We start from the raw sequence: 20,261 nt of genomic DNA, 5'->3' as shown, positions 1-20,261 counted from the left end.
TTTTGTGACTCGTCTCTATTTTGAAAAAGAAAGCCAGACAAAATGGCAAGCAGAACGCTACGTACATGATACCGGGAAGCTTGGTCTTGTGCATAATACCATCTCTAACCCTTGCTCAGCTTTACAAGTTAACAAGGAAGAATACGTTATTTGGAAAGAGATGTGCACTGAAGAGTATTGGAAAGTTGATTCCAGCTCCTTGGGCACTACCACTGAAAGGCTGAGACCATCAACTCACAGAGTCCCCGCCGGGAGGCTTTTGGCATTTGTCTGCTCGGCTCATCCCGTCAAACTCTGTTTTCCTGGCAAGTGGGACGAGTTTTGCAGCCTGGCAGCATATAGCTGGTTGAGTTTAATACAAACGAGGGCGAATAGGAATGTGCACCGCGTTGCCGCAATTATCCGAGATACAGAAAGCGTTCGGTGTATGCAAATAAAATTGTATTGAGCTAAACAGACGATAGCAGATCAATACGCCAAAAAATGGGCTAACAAGTTTACAGGAGCTTTCTCTCAAAGCACGAAAACGCTCTCGCGGAATTGTATGGATTTGTAACTTCTTTGGCTAATAGCTTTTTATTTGAGTTATTTGTAATAAATCGGTGGAAGCCATTAATAATAGTTTTTGATATAATATTCTATTATACTTTGTAAATGTTTAGTATATATTGCGCTATAATAAATACCAACCAATTATTTAGTTTTTTCTCAAAAGATTACTTATATTTTATTTTCATATAGCAGGCAAGTACGGCCAAAAATAAATAAAACTTAAAGTCAAAATAATGTAATATATTTCAATATCAACGGATGAAATGGCTTCCGCTGATGTTGGATAAGTGATTTGGATATAAAGTTATTAACCAAAGAAGATACAAGTCCATACAATTAATATGTGACCCAGGGTTTTGTACTGACCCATGGTTTTGCAACCCCCTCTTTGAGGGGGCCCACAACGAACAGCCCCCAAGTATTTCTACTTTTTGCAGACATGCGTGGTCCCTAGGATTGGCCAGGCTATTTCGTAAATCGCTCGTTTTATCATCGTACTGATATTCTTGGTGGTTTACTTTGTGATCATGCCACGCAAACTTCATGCCATCAACGCGGCAACGCCATTTAATGCATGACATTGGAGCATTTCTACAGTGTTGAAACGGTTTTATGTCAAGCCAACTTGTTTATTTCTTCTCTTGGGAATGGCTATATGTCTTTTCAAATCTCAAGCGGCACCACTTGTGGTTGTAAACATCCTGTTAGTTGAGAGGCACAAGCATAGAATAAACCAACAAGACAGCAATACAAGTTAATACTCACCTCTCCACAGCTTATAGGCTCGTACTTTGCCGGGTTCGTCTCGCTCGTGCAGGTCGGCAGCACGGAACACTGGGCATTGTGGTTGAAGCCAAAGAAGAAGGGCATCGAGATGCGGTCCTTGGGGGCGTGGTTGTAGACTCGGTGCACCGTCGACTTGAAGCGGTCGTTGGACACGCGCTGCAGAAAGTCGCCAATGTTGACCACAAAGGTGCCCTCGACGGGAGGGACCTTGACCCATTGACCCTCGTTGGTCAGGACCTGTAGCCCGCCGACGTCGTCTTGCCACAGAAAGGTGAAGCACTGCAGATCCGTGTGGGCACCCAGTCCTATGTCGACGGCGTCTGCCGAGCCTTCGTTCTTGGGGTAGTAGTTGAAGACGCTGTCACTGTTTGGTGTTGGCTTCGCGTCTGTGTACTGATGTTACCGCTTAAGAAAATATAAAAAGATAAAAACTTACCTTCCCGGATAGGTGACCACATCATCAAAGTAATTCTCATCAACGTCCAGCGCCCTGGCAAAGATCTTGATCATGCGTCTCGAGAGCGTAACACACTCTTGCCAGTACGTCACCAGGTCACGCTTGAAATTCGGCAGATGAGCAGTTCCCTGCCACATAAAGTCCTCGACCTTGAGCCACCTTGCGACGTCCTCCGGCACCGCGGCGGGGTCCTTGGTCTCGGGGTCGTGGCTCGGGTCGTAGCGGAAGCTGAACCCCTCACGGTTGTCGGGCTTGTCCGTGGGCGCGATCTGGATGCCGTGCCTCTTGGTCCAGCCGCTGAAGAACTTTGACCTGTCGCGCGAGACGAGCTCCTTGAGCTCCGCCGGCTGCGTGAAAAAGGCATGGGCCTGCGCAAAGGCGGCGCCGATGGTGCTCTCCGGGATGCCGTGGTTCTTGATGTAGAAGAATCCCGTGTTTTCGGCCGCCTCCCTGACCGTCTCGGCTAGTGCTCGGCGCTGGTCGTCCGTGCCGTTGATGTTGGTGAGGTCGATCACGGGCACTTCGGACGAGGTGCAATCCCTGGCCGGGGTGCGGAGCACGTCCCGGTAGACCGGGCCGTAGGCCGAGTGAAGCTCCAGCTTGTAGGTCTCGGGGGCCGGAGCCGCGATTTCTGTTATTGTGGCCATCTTTACTGTTTAACGTCGCTGATCAATTGACCACCGGATTTGTCTGCTGCTTGGAAAAGTTGAGCGTTGGCTGCCAATCCATTTGTAATTCTCTTCGCACTTTTCGGGAAAGCAAATGTAACCCACCTTCCGTCGCACGATGCGGAGACGCGTAAAATTCAAACTGATTTTCGGCAGCGGGTCGCAGTTCAGTCTCTTATCTGCGGCTGGGCTTTACGGAGTAGTTGCGGAGACTATGGACCCGTAGGTCCAGTCAATGGGCGAGTCTGGGTGCGAATCAGGGCTCCCTGGAGTTTGCGGAGAATCAGATGGAGATTTGGCTTATCACGACTCACGAGATAGGATGACAAACACCCGAGCATCCTTTAAATTTCGGGCATTTTCGGTGCGTCCATCGGAGCTGCATACTCACGGGCTGTTTTCGTTGTGTCTAAGGGGGGTCCACAACGAACATCCCCCCGAGTACATGGTATCGTATCTGGGTCGTTATTTTGATGGGGCTGCCATGGGGGCGCCACAATGGGTCCAGCCAGAATTGCGTCGCCCGGGATGCCACTCAAGCGCTGTCAATTGCCCTGGCCAAGCTGATAACGGCGAAAAAAAAAAAAAAAAAAGAACCCTGCCATGAATGCGGCAGTTTGATATAAAGACAATGTCATCCAACGATCCACCCATACCATGACCACTGTTCTCGAATTATTCTGGACTCCATCGTGCACCTCGCATACAGCATCGACATGCGGGTCTTTGGCAAGTCCATCTCCCTCGGTGCGGCCGGAGCCCAGGACATCAAGGGCAAGAAGCTCACTCTCGACAATGACGACTTGCGACCCCTGAAACTGGCCGACCGGACATGGACGCACCGGACCTACTTTACCTTTTGGTTCAGCGCCGTCGCCACCGTCTCCAACTGGTATGGCGCATCGGCCGGTCAGGCCCTTGGCCTCAGCATGTGGGAGTCGGTGGCTTGCGCACTGGGCGGTCAGATACTGATCTCCGTCATCATGGCCCTCAACGGCCGCCCCGGAGCCACCTACCACATTGGATTCCCCGTCGTCTGCCGCACGGCGTTTGGCGTCTACGGCGCGTGGTGGCCCACCTTTAACCGCGCCGTCTCGGCCGTGGTGTGGAACGGAGTCAACATGGTGCAGGGAGGGCAGTGCATCTATGTGATGCTCCACGCCTTGACCCCGCGGATAGCCGAACTGCCAGACACGATGGGGGCCGGCTCTGCGCTGACGTCGGCCGGCATGATTGGGTTTGCCATCTTTTGGCTCATCACCTGCTTCTTCCTCGTCATACCGATCCCCAAGCTGCGCATCCTCGTCTACATCAAGCTGGGCGTCTTTGCCGTCTCCGCCGTGGCCATGGTGGCCTGGACCGCAACCAAGGCGGGTGGGCTCGGGTCCGTCGTCTCCCAGCCGGCCGCGGCGACGGGATCCACGCACACGTGGCTGGTGGTGCGCTTCTTCCTCCTCGGGGCCGCCAACTGCGCGACCTTTGCCTCCAACGCCTCCGACTTTCAGCGATACGCCCAGAGGAAGAACGACGTGCTGCTCGGGAACCTGTTTGGCTTCCCCATATCCAACCTGGTCGTCGCCATCTCGGGCAACCTCGTCTGCGCATCCAGCCAGCGCATCTTTGGCGAGCTGGTCTGGAACCCCATCACCATGCTGGACATGCTCCAGACCGCCGAGTATACCGCCGCCAACCGCGCGGGGTGCTTTTTCCTCGCCGCCATGTTCGCCTACAGCTGCATCTTTAGCAGTATTTTTGAAAACTCCCTGCCGGCGGGTAACGATATCGCCGCCCTGTTTCCGAAATACGTCACCGTCCGGAGGGGTTTCTTTATCTGTGCCGTTATTTCTTTTGCCATTTGCCCGTGGTATCTCTTGGTAAGCATGTCGTGTTTGATCCCTCGTGATTAGTCGCCATCTCTAACTCAAACTCATGACTAGGGCTCCGCGAGCGTCTTTGTCTCGTTCCTGTCCTCGTACCAAGTCTTTCTCGCCACCATCACCGGCATCCTCCTGGTCAACTACTATCTGATTGGCCGCGGCCACATCGCAATCCCCGACGCCTTTACGCCATCCGAAAAAGGCGTCTACTACTACACCCACGGCTGGAACATCCGCGCCTACGTTGCCTACATCCTCGGCATCATCCCCAACTTCTACGGCTTCCTCAACAACATGGGCGTTGCCGCCCCCGTCGGCATCACGCGGTTCTACTACTTTGCCTACTGGGTCGGCCTGTTCATTTCTGGCGGCGTGTTTTGGGTCCTGTGCAGGTTCTTCCCGCCCGCGCTGGTCGAGGCCAGGTGGTGCGAGCCTAGGGACTATGTGAGGGAGGAGGAGCGTCCCGAGAACCAGCCTGCTGATGTGTCGGGAGATGTTATTGACGGGGCCGAGGTCGGGTCGTCTCATGGTTCGGCTAGGAAGGCGGGTCTGCAGGATACCACGGCTGAGAAGAGTCTGGCTTAGGTAGAACTTGGAAGAGATTCTGGTTTTCATGTCGGTGACTACTGACTAGAGCCAGATTAATTTGTCAGGTTAACCTACTGAAAGTCTAATGAGCCAGTTTGTAGCTTTGTCGCACAACTTGACTTTCCAGAATTGCAGTGACTACTAATGTCGTGGTTTGACATTGTACTCTAGGTTGTAACAACTACTTGTCTACGTGCACGTATTACAATTTGAATATCAGGGTGGCTTTTATCGCCAATATCCTTGTTAGTTTATGTTTTACTTATTTTGTACCGACATTGCTATCAAGAAATACCGAATGCAAATGGAGCCTATTTCATTAGAGGAGTAGAATATAATAACCGCTAAACAATTAAAAACCGTTGTCTCTAATTCATTACGGATTTTGGAATTCTAGTAAAAGAGAGACTATTTGTTTATTCGCTTTACCCAGGCTGTAGTTAAACAGCAGCTCAGTAATCGAAACGAGACCAATTTAACGATATAACCGTTGCCAAACACCAAAACTACATGTCAAAGTTACCCCCCTAGTTGCTATGTACATACTCACGCCATCCTGGCCGTTGCGAACCCCTTTTCGCATCCATATCGTCTTCGGCGTCAGGCAAGGCTGGAAATTGGCGAGTACCCTGTGGACCCGGATTTTCAGTAGGATGAAGGTGTATACACTCGTTTATGTAAAACTTTTTAAGTTTCCTCGAACTCATTTCGCGGTTCTTTTGTTTGCAATCCTCGACACAAGTATTGTACTCCTATAAATACTGGATAAACTTTGAAGACGTAAATAAAAATCTGAAAAGTATTAAACCAAGGCAATAACCGCCGTTGGAAGTCTTAGAGCTTCCCACTTTGTACTATTTATATTGCATTAGGTGTAATTAAAGCGTAATTGTAAAACTAAACAGGTTTTTGAAATACGTTAATATTAGTATAATTATCATAGTTAAAAATTCGTGCATATTACAAACGCTATGAGAGCCTGGCTGGCTAGCCCCGGTCAGGTTTGAATCATATTATATTCGTGTCTATGCATTCTCGCACGTGCGTAGTTGTTCACGTAAACAAACTAACCCCAATGTCCCCATGTCCGTTACCAAGGCCTAAGCGACGGTCAACCACAGTATTGAGCCTCTTGAATAATTTCTGTTCCCTCTAAACAAGCTGTCGTAGTGAAATCGTCGCCCGTTGTTCAACATTGACATCTCAAAAATTAACCTTTTATTTCCCGCTGCCTCTTGTCACTGCCCCATTACTTGAATTCAATCTCCCACAATTTTGATTATGAATCCATTTCTCTAATAGCCTCTAAGAATGAGACTTGGCCGAGTAAGCGCCGTTGATGGGTTGAATGGAAGAGATTGCAAGTGCTATTTCGTGCAGGGTGGCCAGTGGGCCACTGCGATTGTAAGGATCGCCGGTTCACCCGCTAGCCGATGTGGTGGTCGTGACGGAGCCGCCGTACGAGCGGAACGATGCCAGTGTCGCTACTGTCAACCTTCCAGCCAGGTTCAGCCTCCAGCCCGGGAGAGCCGCAAGGTCCTGCTCTCATTCATGATTCACGCCCTGCAGGCCTATCCCAAAACATCTCCCGCTATGAAGGTCGTATCCAAGTCATTAGCGACTCGGGAGAGGCTTTGTCTGCATTATTTGGGAGAGTGATCCTTTTGATTGCCTGGCTTCGTTGTACTGAATTGGTTAGCAACTGATCAGTCCACAGGCATCAAAGCTGGCTATACAATAAATATCTGGGATCAAAAGGCTCAGTGCCCTGTCTCATGAGTCATGAGTACAGACGGTGACTTCATCCAAGTCTACCCTCCTGTCCCCGGTCAAAACAAGTTCCGCGGACACATGCTCACGGAACCCATCGGACTATCCGCAACCACGATCGCCTTTATGATCCCAGACGAGGTGGGCGCGGCCAGGAGATTCCTGCGGGGCAGTACCGCCTTCTATGACGAGTGTTGCGCACTTTGGCAAACCCGACCAAGTTGATGAGCTTTGGAATGGTTGGATGTGACTTGCTTGCAGCTCAGTGGCAAATATCTCTGGCCGCAATGTCCTCGCATCTCGCCACTGGTGGCCTAGTATACCCTGCAAATCCACGCACGTAACCACCCACGGAAAAGGCAGAGGAAAGTAGATAGTATGGAATTATTATTATTATATATTATAAAAGAAAATCTTATCAAACTTATTCCTGCTAATTGCTAGGATGAGTACTTTCCCCATAAAATGGTAAAAATTAATCCTATTACAAGTTGAATTTACTCGTATTATTTGACACAATTATGATTGCTCGTTGTTAAAGTAAATAATTTCCCCTTATGAATAATTGTGGAAATAAATCCTACTATTTATTAAAATTGTTATTGATCATTGCTAAAATTGATGTTTTTGTCATGTAAAATATTGTATCTAAATTATTTGCATTATACAAATAAATTATCATGGCTAATTATTAAAATCAAATCTTCCATTAATTTAAGTTAATCTTATTATATTAAGCTTTGGGGTATGCTTTAGGGCCGAGCATCACCGTAACTTACATGCGAGTTAATTCAAAGATATGGGGAAAATCGCTGTATTTTACCAGCGTGATGTTACGATCAAGGTATCGGGGTAACCTGTTCTTAGGGTAAAGTACAGTGGGTTGAAGCAACTGAGCGTCTGACTGGGTAACTGGGGTTCTCAATGACTGGGGGTGAAGTTATGATCGTTCTCAAGTAAGTATTGAGGTTAACTAGAGTTTGATTGCTGCTAAGCAATCCTAGAATCGAATCTATCTACATGGTAATGAGCGTGCCTTATATAGACTATGTTCCGAATGTGATCTCTCCTGATCTGTCACAGATCGCAGAGATCACTTCCCTTGATCTGTTGTGATCCCTCAATGATCACTGAGATCACTCTTTTGGCAATCACGTGAGGTCACGTGATTCCTTCTTATGTAATCCTCTTTCTGCCGGTCGGTGATTTCTCTGGGCGGGTGTCGTCAGGAGGGGTGTGACCCCACCTGGCCTCCCTGGTACCGGCCCAACTATCTGGTCGTAACACGTGAGCAGGAATTGTTAATCATGGACCAACCACACTCCCGCAAGTCCGAGCAACCAACCGGCCCGGATGGTTGCCTGAGGTGTAATATATTGACCATCAAAGCCCGCTTTCTGGGCAGATTGCGTGATGCAGGTTGCTGAGAGTACGACACCCACTCCGTACGATCTGGATAACCTGGGATGTACAGTAGGCCTGCAGAAAGACCCAGTCCTGAAGTTGCGCTTTGTCTCGGAGATTCTTCATAATCTATTAGCATGAGAGTGAAAGACTGTCTTTTGGCAGGCAACCGTGCGAGAGCCGGCTGCAGTCACCGGTCGTTATGGTCTTGTCTTCAAATTTGCCACTGCCTCGGCTGGTTGCAGCTCATGTGAATTGGTTACAAGCACTCACCACTTGCGTTAGCCTGAGGAAAATAGCTACCTTGTCGTGATATACAGCCTCATGTCTTCAGGATCTATGGCCAGGCATGTCTATCAGCTGGCTCTGGTCAATTGCTCCGGACTGGAATGATCAACATCAGGCAGCTCGTACGATAATCCCCCGGCGCTTCTAACTCGCATCAAGCTCTATTCTGGGACCCTTGAGGTTCATCATTCTACCAGTGCGATCCCTGATCACGACCATATATCTCGGCGACCGAACCAGGATTTGCAGCCGTCGTTCCGGACAAACAGCCTCATCAATATTGCCATGTCACTTCTATATTTCCTAAATGAGCCGTCTGTCGCGAGCCCAATCACCGCAACACGTGAGCCATAGTATCTCGCTTTACTCAAAGATGGTGCCGTGGTAATATCACGCGGCACTTAGCTCGCCATCTTGCATGTCGGCATGCCACTTTCTCATCAACCACGGCAATGATATCCGGGCGCTGTCTCGGGAATCAATATAGGCTATTCAACCAAGTCGCTGGCGTCAGGAGTTCAGGCACAAATCTGGGGTCCAAACCAAGACTAGGGTACCACTGGACTTTAGCCTAAAGTCGGCATGGCTCCCTTACGTCAAGAAAACGTTCCAAACAGGATAAAGAGATCGGCACTTTGTCAAAAGGAGGTATTCTTTGGGCTGTGGATCTTGTCGATCGTCATCAATACCACTTACCCCGGAGGATATGCAAACCGTCTGCGGCTGGATTGCATGATTGGGCCAAGCTTTGCTCCGATAGCTGCGGCCCCCAAATTCGCCCCAGATTTCTTTTCTCCTTTGGCGGCTAAATGCGAGGAAACGGCATGTTGGAGCGTTAATGCGGGGATTTCTGCCGTGTTGGCGACTCTTGGCACATATCAAGTCCCGTCCAAGCCTCGAACCAACTCTACGCGGTATAACCGCCCGCATCCCTTTTCTCCTTTCCCCACGTTCCTTGGCAGTGGAATACGACGACCAAGAGCCGGAGGTAGAAAGACCACCAGAAAACCTGACGACTCTGTGTCCAACCAACTCTTGCGACAGAAATCTCCCAAGGGATATTACATATAGCTCACCAAATAACACCACTGTGGATCGCGGCATGCTCCTTTGGGAAGTGAAACAACGGAGCCAAGACAAAAGCCAAGAAGTTCCAAGACTTTTTAACCACCACCATCGCCGGGTTCCGTCACCATCATGGTCGAATCTCCAATCAGACCACCCAACAAAGGTGCGGTTCAAACATCTTCCAAAGAGCCAAGAGGTCCCAGCGGCCACGGTTTGGGTAAAGACGCTAGATCATTTCGTCAATACCGAAGAAACGATGACCAAGAATAATGCATCATGTCCCTTGCCCGGAAATGAAAGGATGGTCTATATCAGATTGAATACAGGGTGGCAGTGGCGCCAAGAGGCCCATCCTTCGAGTATAAGATGATTAAGATCTCGGACATCCAGTCTCAACCATCAGCTCATCCTCACCCAGCCTCATCCCTTCCAAGTCCAGAACAGCCAAGCTACCGTCAGCAGAATCAAGAAAAAAAGTACAATGGTCTCCTTCACCTCCATCGTCACGGCCGTCGTCGCCCTTGCGGGCTCGGCACTCGCCATCCCCGCTCCCGATGGCAACATGACGGGATTCCCGTTCGAGCAGCTCATGCGGCGACAGTCGACGCCGTCCTCGACCGGCAGGCACAACGGCTACTACTACTCGTGGTGGACCGACGGAGCCTCCCCGGTGCAGTACCAGAACGGCAACGGCGGCAGCTACAGCGTTCAGTGGCAGTCGGGCGGCAACTTTGTCGGCGGCAAGGGGTGGATGCCGGGTGGTTCCAAGAGCATCACGTACTCGGGCACCTTTAACCCGGTCAACAACGGCAATGCTGTTAGTGTTTTTTTTTCTTTGCATCGTTCTTGATTTTGCTTTCCGTCCCCGTTGAGCTGACAAACTCACCCTCCCACCCAACAGTACCTCTGCATCTACGGCTGGACTCAGAACCCGCTCGTGGAGTACTACATCCTCGAGAACTACGGCGAGTACAACCCGGGCAACAGCGCGCAGTCGCGCGGCACGCTCCAGGCCGCCGGCGGCACCTACACTCTGCACGAGTCGACGCGCGTCAACCAGCCCTCCATCGAGGGGACCCGCACCTTCCAGCAGTACTGGGCCATCCGCCAGCAGAAGCGCAACAGCGGCACCGTCAACACGGGCGAGTTCTTCCAGGCCTGGGAGCGCGCCGGCATGCGCATGGGCAACCACAACTACATGATTGTCGCCACCGAGGGCTACCGCAGCGCCGGAAACAGCAACATCAACGTTCAGACTCCGGCGTGAGGGGAGAACGGAGAGGATGTGGCAGGGGGGGATTCGGGGAAGGCCGGCTGCCGTGATTTCATGGATGGTTGGTGTTGGGCCGGCGAGTTGATGTTGAGGTTGCATTGACGTGGTACAAGAGGAGGGTGGGTGTATATGTAAATATTGCTTACTCCCTGGCAGGGACACTACTTCAATTCTTGTGTATGTTTTGAACATTTACTTTGACATTAGCACTACCTGTGAAAACGCAAGTCCTCCTTGAGAGTAATCAGACCAAGTCCACGGGTGAAAGTGGGGGTTTAAATTAACAGGGTAATATAAATGTAAATATTTCGTAGGGACGGTTGCGCAAAAAGGTCGCTATACAATTTTAACGCCAAGGTTTCGTCACCCCCTACCACGGTAGCAGGCGAAAAAAAAAAACCGCCCCTTGTCGCCATATATGTATGCGTGGGCCTTTGTTAATTTAATTGTTCGTGGGAACCATCAAATACACAAAATACTTTTTTTGTTCAAGACTATCACCAAAATCGTCAAAACCCACGCAGCCCACACCAGCGGACATGGTACAGGGGGATTGATTTTTACCCTTACAACCAACTATAGTACCGGTAGGTTTCGGTAGTCCCAGGGGTCACCCCTGATGGCGCGATCCACAATTGAGCCACGACTCAATTGCGGCTTTGTTTGTACCTGTGGGTCCAACCAAAGAACTCTTAGAGAGAGCGATATATTTTTGGCCGATTAAATTAACCAAAAAGCCTGTGACAGAAACAAAGGTGGTCTGGTCTAAACATTGAAACTACCGTCTATTTACGGGGGGAATGGCGCAGTGGTTAAGCGCCATGGCTGTTACTTGAGTAACGTAGGTTCGAATCCTGCTCCCTCCACCTCCTCCCCGCTTACCGTGGCAAGGATAACCCGGCTGGCTATCGACAACAACCACCCGCCTGTGCCGTCGAGCCCACACTTGTTGGGAACTTCGTCTCCATGGCTACAAACGACCGACAGCTCCGCTGTTTGGACACAGGCCCCTCTCGATGAAGAGCCGTCAACTGCCGTCAGACGAACCCTCCGTGCGCCTGAAGGCACGGGGTCGCGTCAGTGAACAAACCTGTAAGCAGGACCGGGCACGAACCCGGTCAGGCTCGATTCGCTTCTATGCCCTTGTTTTCCGCTGTGTAAATAGAGAAAATAGAAAGCGCGCCGAGATACCCCTCGGGAGGTTGCTAACGGCCGGCTAATGAGCCGGGCCGAGCCCGGCGTTAAATAATACTACTACTACTACTACTACATAATACCGTCTATTTACATATTATCGACCTGCTTGCCCACCCAACGCGGCAACCATCATATCCACCACAAAAGGCGGCATCGAGGTGGTGTACATGTACCCGCGGCTCGTGTACCGCAGCTCCCTGATTAGACTCTCCGACCCGGCCAGGTATCCAACCTCGACGTCGGCGGCGACGCACGTCCCGAACAGCAGGCCGTGGATGCGTCCGCCACGCGGAATCACCTCGGCGAGGTTGACAATCTCAGGCCACGACTTTGCCGTCCGGGCGTCGCGCAGCAGAACGGTTATGGCCCTGTTGCCGAGCAGCCGAACCGCCTCGTGGACCGTCGACCGCACAGCCTCTACCGACACGCGGTCCGTCAGCTCCAGGTACAGAGTGACGCAGGTATTCTTGCCCCCGCCAGCCTCCACCGCGCAGCGGGCCAGATCCCCGACGTCGGCGTACCGCACCACCCGCAGCCGGCCCCCGGCCATGGCAGACGGAGGGATCAGCAGCAGGCCGTCCTCGACGCGGGCGCTCTCGGGCCGGGCGGGGACGAGCATGACGTGCCGCTTTGCGCCGAGCACGGGGCGCGCGAGCGCGGCGACGGTCGAGGCCACCAGCACGCCGACGTCCTGAAAGGTCATTGCCGCCTCGGCGCCGGCGGCCGCGGCGACCAGGCTCTCGACGGAGACGTGCGGGGGGAAGGTGCCCGAGATCCAGCGCGAGCCGCCGGAAGCGACGCCGTAGCGCTGGCGGGCGGCGTGGCCGACGTTGGTCAGGGCTTGGGTCCTGGTCTGCGGCTGGAGCTGCGCCTGCTGGTGGATGAGGGCTGCGATGGAGGCAAAGGCGGCGGGCGCCTCGTCGGAGGCCATGCTCTTGTGTTCTCGGGCCAGGCGCATTTTTTGCTCTGCTGCAGCCTCGTACGTGCCAGCCCGCGAGATGACTCCCGTCTCTTTTGCGGCGTCCACGATGGTGGAGACCAGCTTGGCCGCATCTGCGGCGTCGAAATCCGCAGAGAGGTTGACGCGGACGCGGCTCTCCCAGAATGGAACGGCGGGGGTGGTTATGGGGCTGGCCAAGACGCCGCGGCGCCGCAGCTCGTAGGAGAAGCGCGCCGCCGTGCTGGACCTTCCAGTCCACACCGGAACGATGGGAGTGGCGTCGTTGGGACCGCCAAAGACAAAGACGCCTCGGCGGGCAAGCTCGCGACGGCAATAGTCGGCAGTCGCCGAGAGGCGGGCCAGGTTCCGGCGGACCAGGTCGGGTTGTCTCATGACCCACAGTGCTTGGACCAGCGTGGCGGCCGAGATGGGCTGGGGTGGCACGCTGTCAAAGCACGATGCGAATTCCGCCTTGCCGGCGATGCAGCCTCCGATACCGCCGACGGCTTTGGACAGAGTCCAGGTGCGCAGGTCGACCGGGTCGGGGATCGATATCCGCCCAGAGTCGGTGGCGTGTTCAAAACAACCGCGGCCCGTCCTGCCGAGCGACAAGAACGAGTGCGCCTCGTCGCAGTAGAGGACAAAGCCGTAGGTCTCCTTGAGCCTGGCCAGCTCCCGCAGCGGAGGTACGCTGCCCTCCATGCTGTAGAGGCCCTCGACCACGACCAGCTTGACGGCGGCTGTGCTGTCGCGCAGCATCCCCTCCAGCTGGGCATCGTCGTTGTGGGCGAAGCGGCGCATGCTCACTCCGTCCAGCTGGCCCATGGCGAGGAAGACGCCGGTGAAGATGGAGTTGTGGCAGTGCTCATCGCAAAACACGGCGACCGTGTCCCCGCGCTGACGGAGCATGGCCAGCACCCGCGGCATGGCCAGATAGTTTGACCCGTAGCCCGTGGTGGTGGGGACGCAAAAGTCGGCCGACCAGAACGCGGCGAGCTCCCGACGAGCCGCATCGTACAGAGGACCCGAGTCGACCGTGACGGGGATCTTGTCCAGGCACAGGCGGTGGACGGCTTCCGCGCCCTTGGTCAACAGATACGAGCCGGCATAGTTGTGAGAGGCGCCGTTGATGCAGCTCGTCATGTCCTTGCCGAACGAGTCCCGCACGGGCACGCGGCCGACGGACGGACCGAGCAGGATGCGGGTGTTCATGCCCCACCAGAGGAACATGGGCTCGATGTAGTGGGTGTTGAATAGCCCCTGGACTGACACGGGGCCGAATTTGTGGCCTGACCACGATGAACATGACTGCTCGGTCCTGAAGCTTCTTGCTAGAGGGCTTGAGAGCAGGACGACTTGGAGGCGAGTCAGCCCCAGATAGACTAGCTCGCCAAGCTTGTCCATCTGGCCAACCGTGGGCATTTCAGTCTGTTTCCTGCGAGCGTCCAAGGTGACATGCTCGTCTTTTGGGGCTTTTGGGTCTTTTGCATTGAAAAAGTCGTCATCAGATGACTTTGGTATTTTCTGATAGCTTGGCATGCCGGGCGCTAAAACGGTAGATTTGAAGGCAAAAGATGAGATGAGGGAAGAAAAAGGACTAATTTATACAAGAGGGACTGTCTAGTGTCTGCTGAGGAGAAGAGGCTGAGGAGAAGACTTCTTGGCATCGGGGCAACCGTGATTTATCCACCCAAGGCCCAGTATAATGTCCAAGTTCTAGAACTAGACCTGCAAAAGCAGCCACGCATCCTTTACGATTACGACGTTCCTTCATTTTGTCAGCCTGCAAAACCATCAGGGATTGAGTATAGCGATTACGCAGCCCACCGACTAAGAAAAAAACGTCTCTCTGGTGATTTCGAGCAGCCGGTAATGCACGAGTGGCTGGGCTGGCTCGCTGGTTGTCAAAATGGCAAGTGTGATCTGACTTCAGTGCCGAATAAAACTCGAGCACGACTTATGTCGAAAAAAGCATATTTTCTGCCGGCAGCCCCAAAAGGCTAGCGTCGGTCTTGACGAAACGACATTTGTCGTGCGCTGAGGGATTTTCCATCGGAGCAACATGACAGGGTCGGCCCGGGGCAAGCTTTTCCTGCGAACCCGCGGCGGCAAGATTTCCTGAGTCCAAACAAGAAAACAAGCTAGCAAATACTTTATTTGAAATTGCTTATCTGGCTTGACCAACTCCTGACCTGGTTGTGCGGGTGGAACGCGCGCCACGTGCATGAGGGTGACAGCCATGATTCTGGTAATATATTTGAGTATGATGAATTTCACGACTATTGCATAGTTGATGTCGCAATGCTACTGTGACCTTGGGGCGATTTCCCAGAATTTTTGAGCAAGCCGAGACATGTGATTTGACGGTCCAGACCGGCTACTGTTGCTAGTCAGATGGAGCTAGCCAATTAGCAGAATCTGGCCAAGCAAGTTAGCAACAGAAATGAAGCGTACACACAAAGGTGGAGTTTGATCGACAACCTAAATGCAAAATACAACCCTATTCAGGGATCCAAAATGCCCCCAAAAAACCCCCCCAGCAACCCATTCACCCTGTCCGCCTCCTCCCAGTGGGCCCAGTGCCCAGCATCTACAATCTCCCTTCTCAAACACTTAACCCATTTCTCCATGCCGTCCGCCAGCACCGGCGGCAATGCTTCGTCCTTGTCCCCCATGACCACCATGGCAGGGGTGGTAACCACGGCGTCGTGCATGCCCTTTTCATCCTCGTAGTTGACCCTTCGAGTCCTGTACCAATTCGTCGGCCCGCGAAAGGACCTGGCCGCGAACTGCGCAACGTAGTAATCCACCCACTCCTCCCCCATGAGCTTGGCCGGCCCCACAAGCCGTAAAATCTCCGGCTGCCGCACCCCTTCGTGCACGGTAAACGACTCCTCGCCGTTGGGCCCGCGGCCGTCGTAGATGCCATTCAGGAACCCGCGCAGGTTGGCGTGGTGGTCCGAGGCGTCGTCGATGATGGCCACGGCCTCGTCGCCGCTCAGCTGCACCTGGTAGCGCAGCGACGGGATCTCGTCGACGTAGGCCTGCATGTCGACAAACTCGCCCGCGTCGGGGGGCAGGTACGGCACGTTGAGGCAGGCGACCGCGGCAAAGAGCTCGGGCGTCCACAGCGCAGCCATGCGCCAGGCCAGCGCGGCGCCCCAGTCGTGGCCGGCCAGGAACAGCGGCGCGCCTGGCGATCGGCCCTGCTCGACCACATGCTCCACCAGGGCCTGCATGTGCAGCGCCATCTTCTTCAGGCTGTACTCTGCGGGGTCCGCGGGTGCAGAGGTCTGGCCGTAGCCCAGCATGTCGGGGGCCACCACGTGCAGGCTGAGCGGTGGCGACGTCAAAAAGGGAATCTGGTGCCGCCACGTCAGGGCGGTGTCGGGCCAGCCATGGAGCAGCAGGATGGTGCCTCGTGGCTCTGTCGGAACCGATTGGATGTAGTGGTAGACGTGGTTGTCGATGGGGACCGAGTGGTGCGTGACCCGATGGTCGTCAGGGGTTAGAGCGGGCATTGTCTGGTTTCTGGGGCCTTTTTTTTTTTTTTTTTTTTTTGTTTTTTTTTTCTGACTCGATTTGTCATGAAATTTCGCTGCCGTTCATGTGGCTGTGCCCTTCTTTTTTATCTTTGGCTTGTGATTGTGGAATCCGGATTCTCAAGGTTTAGTGCGTCGGATCAAGTTGCAATTCTGGCTAGGCAGGCTTTTGGCCGGGGGAGGATGTCTGAGGGATTTAGTCGCGACGTCGTGGAGTTGACGAGGTTCACCCCCTGCGACGCGGTTACCACTCATTTGGCGATGGACATGTAGCATTGAATAAATACCTCACGCCCGAGGCTGTGCATTGCCACTGCATGGGAGACTTTCCTATTGCGGCAAGTATTGTACCATGCGATCGTCAAGGATTGAACTCGTTCATTAGGTTATTGTAATTCACATGCGTCTGAGTAAGGGTGGCCGTCTATACATACCTCACATTCTTGTCATTCGCAAACCGGCTCCCGACCGACTGCGTAATACCTCGACTCCACGCATTTGATAATTGATTTTGACTCTTAATACTCCTTCCTATCCACAACAGCCCATAATGTCATCAATGACAGCAACAGAAACAACAGCAAAAGCGTCCCAGACAGAACAACAAAGCAAATGCCCCGTCCTTGGGCCTTCGGGGCCGGGCTGCCCCTACTCCAAAGGAGAAAAGATCCCCGGCCCAACTGCCTATCCCCTGATCGGCAGCATCCCCCACCTTGACCTCAAGGCGCCCTTTGAATCCATGCTGGCAATCCAAAAACAGTACGGCCCCATCTTCCAGATGGTGTTTGCCGGAAAGCGCGAGATCAGTGTTTGCACGCGGGAGCTTGCCCACGAGGTGTGCGACGAGACGCGCTGGCACAAGCTCGTGACCAGCGGCGTCTCGACCCTGCGCCAGGTCGTGCAGGACGCCCTCTTCACGGCGCACCACGGCAGCCGCCAGTGGGGCATCTCCCACCGCATCCTCAAGCCCATCTTTGGCCCGCTCAGCGTCCGCAGCATGTTTGACGAGATGAGCGACGTCGCCGAGCAGCTGTGTCTGAAATGGGCGCGTCACGGTCCAGACCACGCCATCGACGTGGCTGGCGACTATACGCGTCTGACGCTGGACACCATCGCCCTCTGCATGATGGACTATCGCTTCAACAGCTTTTACCGCGACGGTCAGCACCACCCCTTTGTCAAGCACATGGTGGCCATCCTGAGCGAGGCCGACATCCAAGCCATGCTGCCGGACTGGGCCGGTGTGTTCCGTCCCCGGGCCATGCGCAAGTTCAAAAAGGACATCCAGCTCATGACGGACCTGTGCAGGGGCATGGTGGAAGCCAGGAGGGCCAACCCCGTCAAGCGGCGTGACTTTTTAAACGCCATGCTGCAGAACAGCGACCCCGAGACCGGAGAGAAGCTGGACGACGAGGAGATTGTCCGCAACCTCATCACCTTCCTGGTGGCAGGCCACGAAACAACCTCTGGCATGCTGTGCTTTGCCACCTACTACCTTCTCAAGCACCCAGAGACGCTGGCCAAGGCGCAAAAGGAGGTCGACGACGTGGTCGGCACCGGCCCAGTCACCGCCACCCACCTCGGACAGCTGCCGTACCTGGACGGCGTGTTCCGCGAGGCGCTGCGGCTGATGCCGACGGCGGTTGCCTTTTACGTGACCCCCTACAAGCCCGAGATGCTGGGCGGCAAATACCTCGTCGAGCCGGGCGAGGCCGTCTGTCTGCTCCTGGATCCCATCCACCGCGACAGGGCAGTCTACGGGCCCGACGCCGACGAGTGGAAACCGGAGCGCATGCTCCAGGAAAAGTTCGAGGCGTTGCCGGCGGACGCGTGGAAGCCGTTTGGCAACGGGCAGCGTATCTGTCTCGGCATGCCCTTTACGTGGCAGGAGTCCAAGCTGGCCATGGCCATGCTGCTGCAGAATTTCGACCTGAGCATGGACGATCCCGATTACAAGCTCAAGATCAAGCACCTCTTGACCATCAAGCCAGAGGGCTTCAACATCAGGGCCAAGCTCCGACACGGGAGGACGGCCACGGACCTGCACGGCGAGCTGAGGCAGAAACGGGCAGAGGGGAGGGAGATGCAATTAAGTCAAGACGTGCCCCTGGGTCGAGAACAAGAGATATCCATCCTCTACGGCTCGGATACCGGCACGTGCGAGGCTCTCGCCAACCGTCTGGCCTCCCACCTCGACGGCCGCGGGCTCAAAACAACAGTCGGGACGATGAACTCGGCGGTGGGGAAGCTGCCCGCACTCTCCGTCTTCATCTGCGGCACATACCACGGAAAGCCAGCCGGGAACGCGGCCAAGTTTATGGAGTGGATCGAGCAGCTCCAACCAGGCGATCTAGGCCGAGAACACGGCGGACCTCGGTATGCGGTGCTGGGGTGCGGCCACAGCGATTGGGCAAAGACCTTTTACATGATTCCTCTGCTGCTCGATGCCCGGCTCGAGGTGGCTGGTGCGTCGCGGCTGATGCCCATGGCAAAGATCAACAATGCCAAGGATGATGCGTTTGAGGTGCTCGATCGGTGGACCACTGGGCTGCTGGGCGCGGTGCAAGACGGTCAAGGGGCAGAATCAACATCACGAGCTGTCAGCATCACAGTCACCAAATCCCCTGAGAAACAGCCAACAGCCCCCGCCCCGCCCGCCGGCTTCTCCACGGCAACCATCACAAATGCCAAGACGCTCGCTGTCCACCCATCCACGGGCCGCGTGGAAAAGGGACACGTCGAGTTTGTCCTTCCAGCTGGGACAAGGTACGAACCGGGCTGGCACGTGCAGGTCATGCCGCGGAATGACAGCGCCACCGTCGACCGCGCCCTGTCACGCTTTGGTCTTACAGGCGATGATGTCGTGGTTGTCAGCGAGGGTGGCTCGGGGCTTGACCTCCCAGTCGACGTGCCCATTCACGCCTCGCAGCTTGTTGCCGGTAGAGACCTGCGTCGCGCCATCACGAGGCCGGAGGTTTTGGAGAGGTTGGCGGAACTAGCAGCCGACGACATGACCAAAGTTGCGCTGACAGCGATCAAGTCAGCGCTGGACGAGAACCCGCAGAGCCTCCTCGACATCCTAGACCGCTTCCCCACGACCGCCATACCTCTACCTCTGGCAGAGCTCCTCACCCTCTTGCCACGCATGCAGCCACGGACGTACTCCTTCTCCTCGTGCCCGGCCTACATGGCAGCGATCGACAAGACGCAGGACCAGCAGCTCGCCTCCCTCACCTTTTCCGTTGTCGACCAGTCAGCCTCCCCCACCCGCGGCGTCGGCTCCAACTTCCTCTCCTCTCTCGCAGCCAACGACTCCATCCACATATCCGTCCGCTCGGGCCAAGACACCAGCACCTTCCGCCTCCCCTCCGACCCCCTCACGCCAGTCATCATGATCGCCGCCGGCGCCGGCATCGCACCCTTCCGCGGCTTCCTCCAGCAGCGCGCCGAGCTGCTCAAACAAGGCGCGACCCTCGGCCCGGCGATGCTCTTCTTTGGCTGCAGGGGCGCCCACGACGATCTGTACCGCGACGAGCTGGAGGGCTCCCTGGCGGACGTCGTGACGGTCGAGAGGGCGTACTCGCGCCCCGCCGCCGGTGCGGGCAGGTATGTCGCCGACGCCCTGGTCGGGCCGCGGCGGGACGAGCTGGTCGGGCTCTGGGGCAGGGGCGCCGTCGTGCTCGTTTGCGGCACCAAGAAGCTTGCTGACGGGGTGGAGGCGGCGCTGGGGCCGGCTCTGTTCGAGGCGGACAGGCGGGAGGGTAGAATCGGTGTCCATGTCGAGCGCGATGCCTGGTGGGAGGGTTGCGTGGACAAGGGGAGGTATGTTATCGAGGTTTTTGCCTGAGGTC

At 54.7% G+C, this 20,261-nt stretch overlaps 7 protein-coding genes and 1 pseudogene across 8 annotated transcripts; 5 read left to right on the top strand and 3 right to left on the bottom strand.

The window, feature by feature from the left end:
• Positions 1-962: 962 nt before the first annotated feature.
• On the bottom strand, positions 963-2,574 carry MGG_07958 (naringenin,2-oxoglutarate 3-dioxygenase). The gene is made up of 3 exons (XM_003713155.1): positions 1,775-2,574; positions 1,318-1,702; positions 963-1,235 (listed from the first exon to the last, which is right to left on the bottom strand). The coding sequence occupies exons 1-3, from the start codon at positions 2,440-2,442 to the stop codon at positions 1,182-1,184; spliced, it is 1,107 nt and encodes a 368-aa protein (XP_003713203.1). The 5' UTR covers positions 2,443-2,574; the 3' UTR covers positions 963-1,181.
• Positions 2,575-3,038: 464 nt separating this feature from the next.
• Positions 3,039-5,061, top strand: MGG_07957 (uridine permease). The gene is made up of 2 exons (XM_003713154.1): positions 3,039-4,337; positions 4,401-5,061. Exons 1-2 carry the CDS (start codon positions 3,180-3,182, stop codon positions 4,923-4,925), a joined length of 1,683 nt encoding a protein of 560 aa, XP_003713202.1. The 5' UTR covers positions 3,039-3,179; the 3' UTR covers positions 4,926-5,061.
• A 942-nt stretch (positions 5,062-6,003) lies between these two features.
• Positions 6,004-6,587, top strand: MGG_16975 (uncharacterized protein; the record flags this gene model as incomplete). The annotated part of the gene is made up of 2 exons (XM_003713153.1): positions 6,004-6,048; positions 6,231-6,587. 2 exons carry the CDS (start codon positions 6,004-6,006, stop codon positions 6,585-6,587), a joined length of 402 nt encoding a protein of 133 aa, XP_003713201.1.
• A 3,245-nt stretch (positions 6,588-9,832) lies between these two features.
• On the top strand, positions 9,833-10,725 carry MGG_07955 (endo-1,4-beta-xylanase I; the record flags this gene model as incomplete). Its single annotated transcript, XM_003713152.1, has 2 exons — positions 9,833-10,275; positions 10,360-10,725. The coding sequence occupies exons 1-2, from the start codon at positions 9,940-9,942 to the stop codon at positions 10,723-10,725; spliced, it is 702 nt and encodes a 233-aa protein (XP_003713200.1). The 5' UTR covers positions 9,833-9,939.
• An 800-nt stretch (positions 10,726-11,525) lies between these two features.
• Positions 11,526-11,597, top strand: MGG_20169 (annotated as a pseudogene). Its single transcript has one exon. The product of its transcript is annotated as a tRNA-OTHER (tRNA).
• A 425-nt stretch (positions 11,598-12,022) lies between these two features.
• On the bottom strand, positions 12,023-14,272 carry MGG_13924 (serine palmitoyltransferase 2; the record flags this gene model as incomplete). Its single annotated transcript, XM_003713151.1, has 1 exon — positions 12,023-14,272. One exon carries the CDS (start codon positions 14,270-14,272, stop codon positions 12,023-12,025), a length of 2,250 nt encoding a protein of 749 aa, XP_003713199.1.
• A 1,100-nt stretch (positions 14,273-15,372) lies between these two features.
• Positions 15,373-16,389, bottom strand: MGG_07954 (epoxide hydrolase 2; the record flags this gene model as incomplete). The annotated part of the gene is made up of 1 exon (XM_003713150.1): positions 15,373-16,389. The coding sequence occupies one exon, from the start codon at positions 16,387-16,389 to the stop codon at positions 15,373-15,375; it is 1,017 nt and encodes a 338-aa protein (XP_003713198.1).
• A 580-nt stretch (positions 16,390-16,969) lies between these two features.
• MGG_07953 (bifunctional P-450:NADPH-P450 reductase) lies at positions 16,970-20,257 on the top strand (the record flags this gene model as incomplete). Its single annotated transcript, XM_003713149.1, has 1 exon — positions 16,970-20,257. The coding sequence occupies one exon, from the start codon at positions 16,970-16,972 to the stop codon at positions 20,255-20,257; it is 3,288 nt and encodes a 1,095-aa protein (XP_003713197.1).
• Positions 20,258-20,261: the final 4 nt, after the last annotated feature.

Source organism: Pyricularia oryzae, chromosome 3 (genome assembly GCF_000002495.2).
Source record: "Pyricularia oryzae 70-15 chromosome 3, whole genome shotgun sequence".
Taxonomy (NCBI): domain Eukaryota; kingdom Fungi; phylum Ascomycota; class Sordariomycetes; order Magnaporthales; family Pyriculariaceae; genus Pyricularia; species Pyricularia oryzae.
This window is presented reverse-complemented; position numbering and strand designations above follow the sequence as displayed.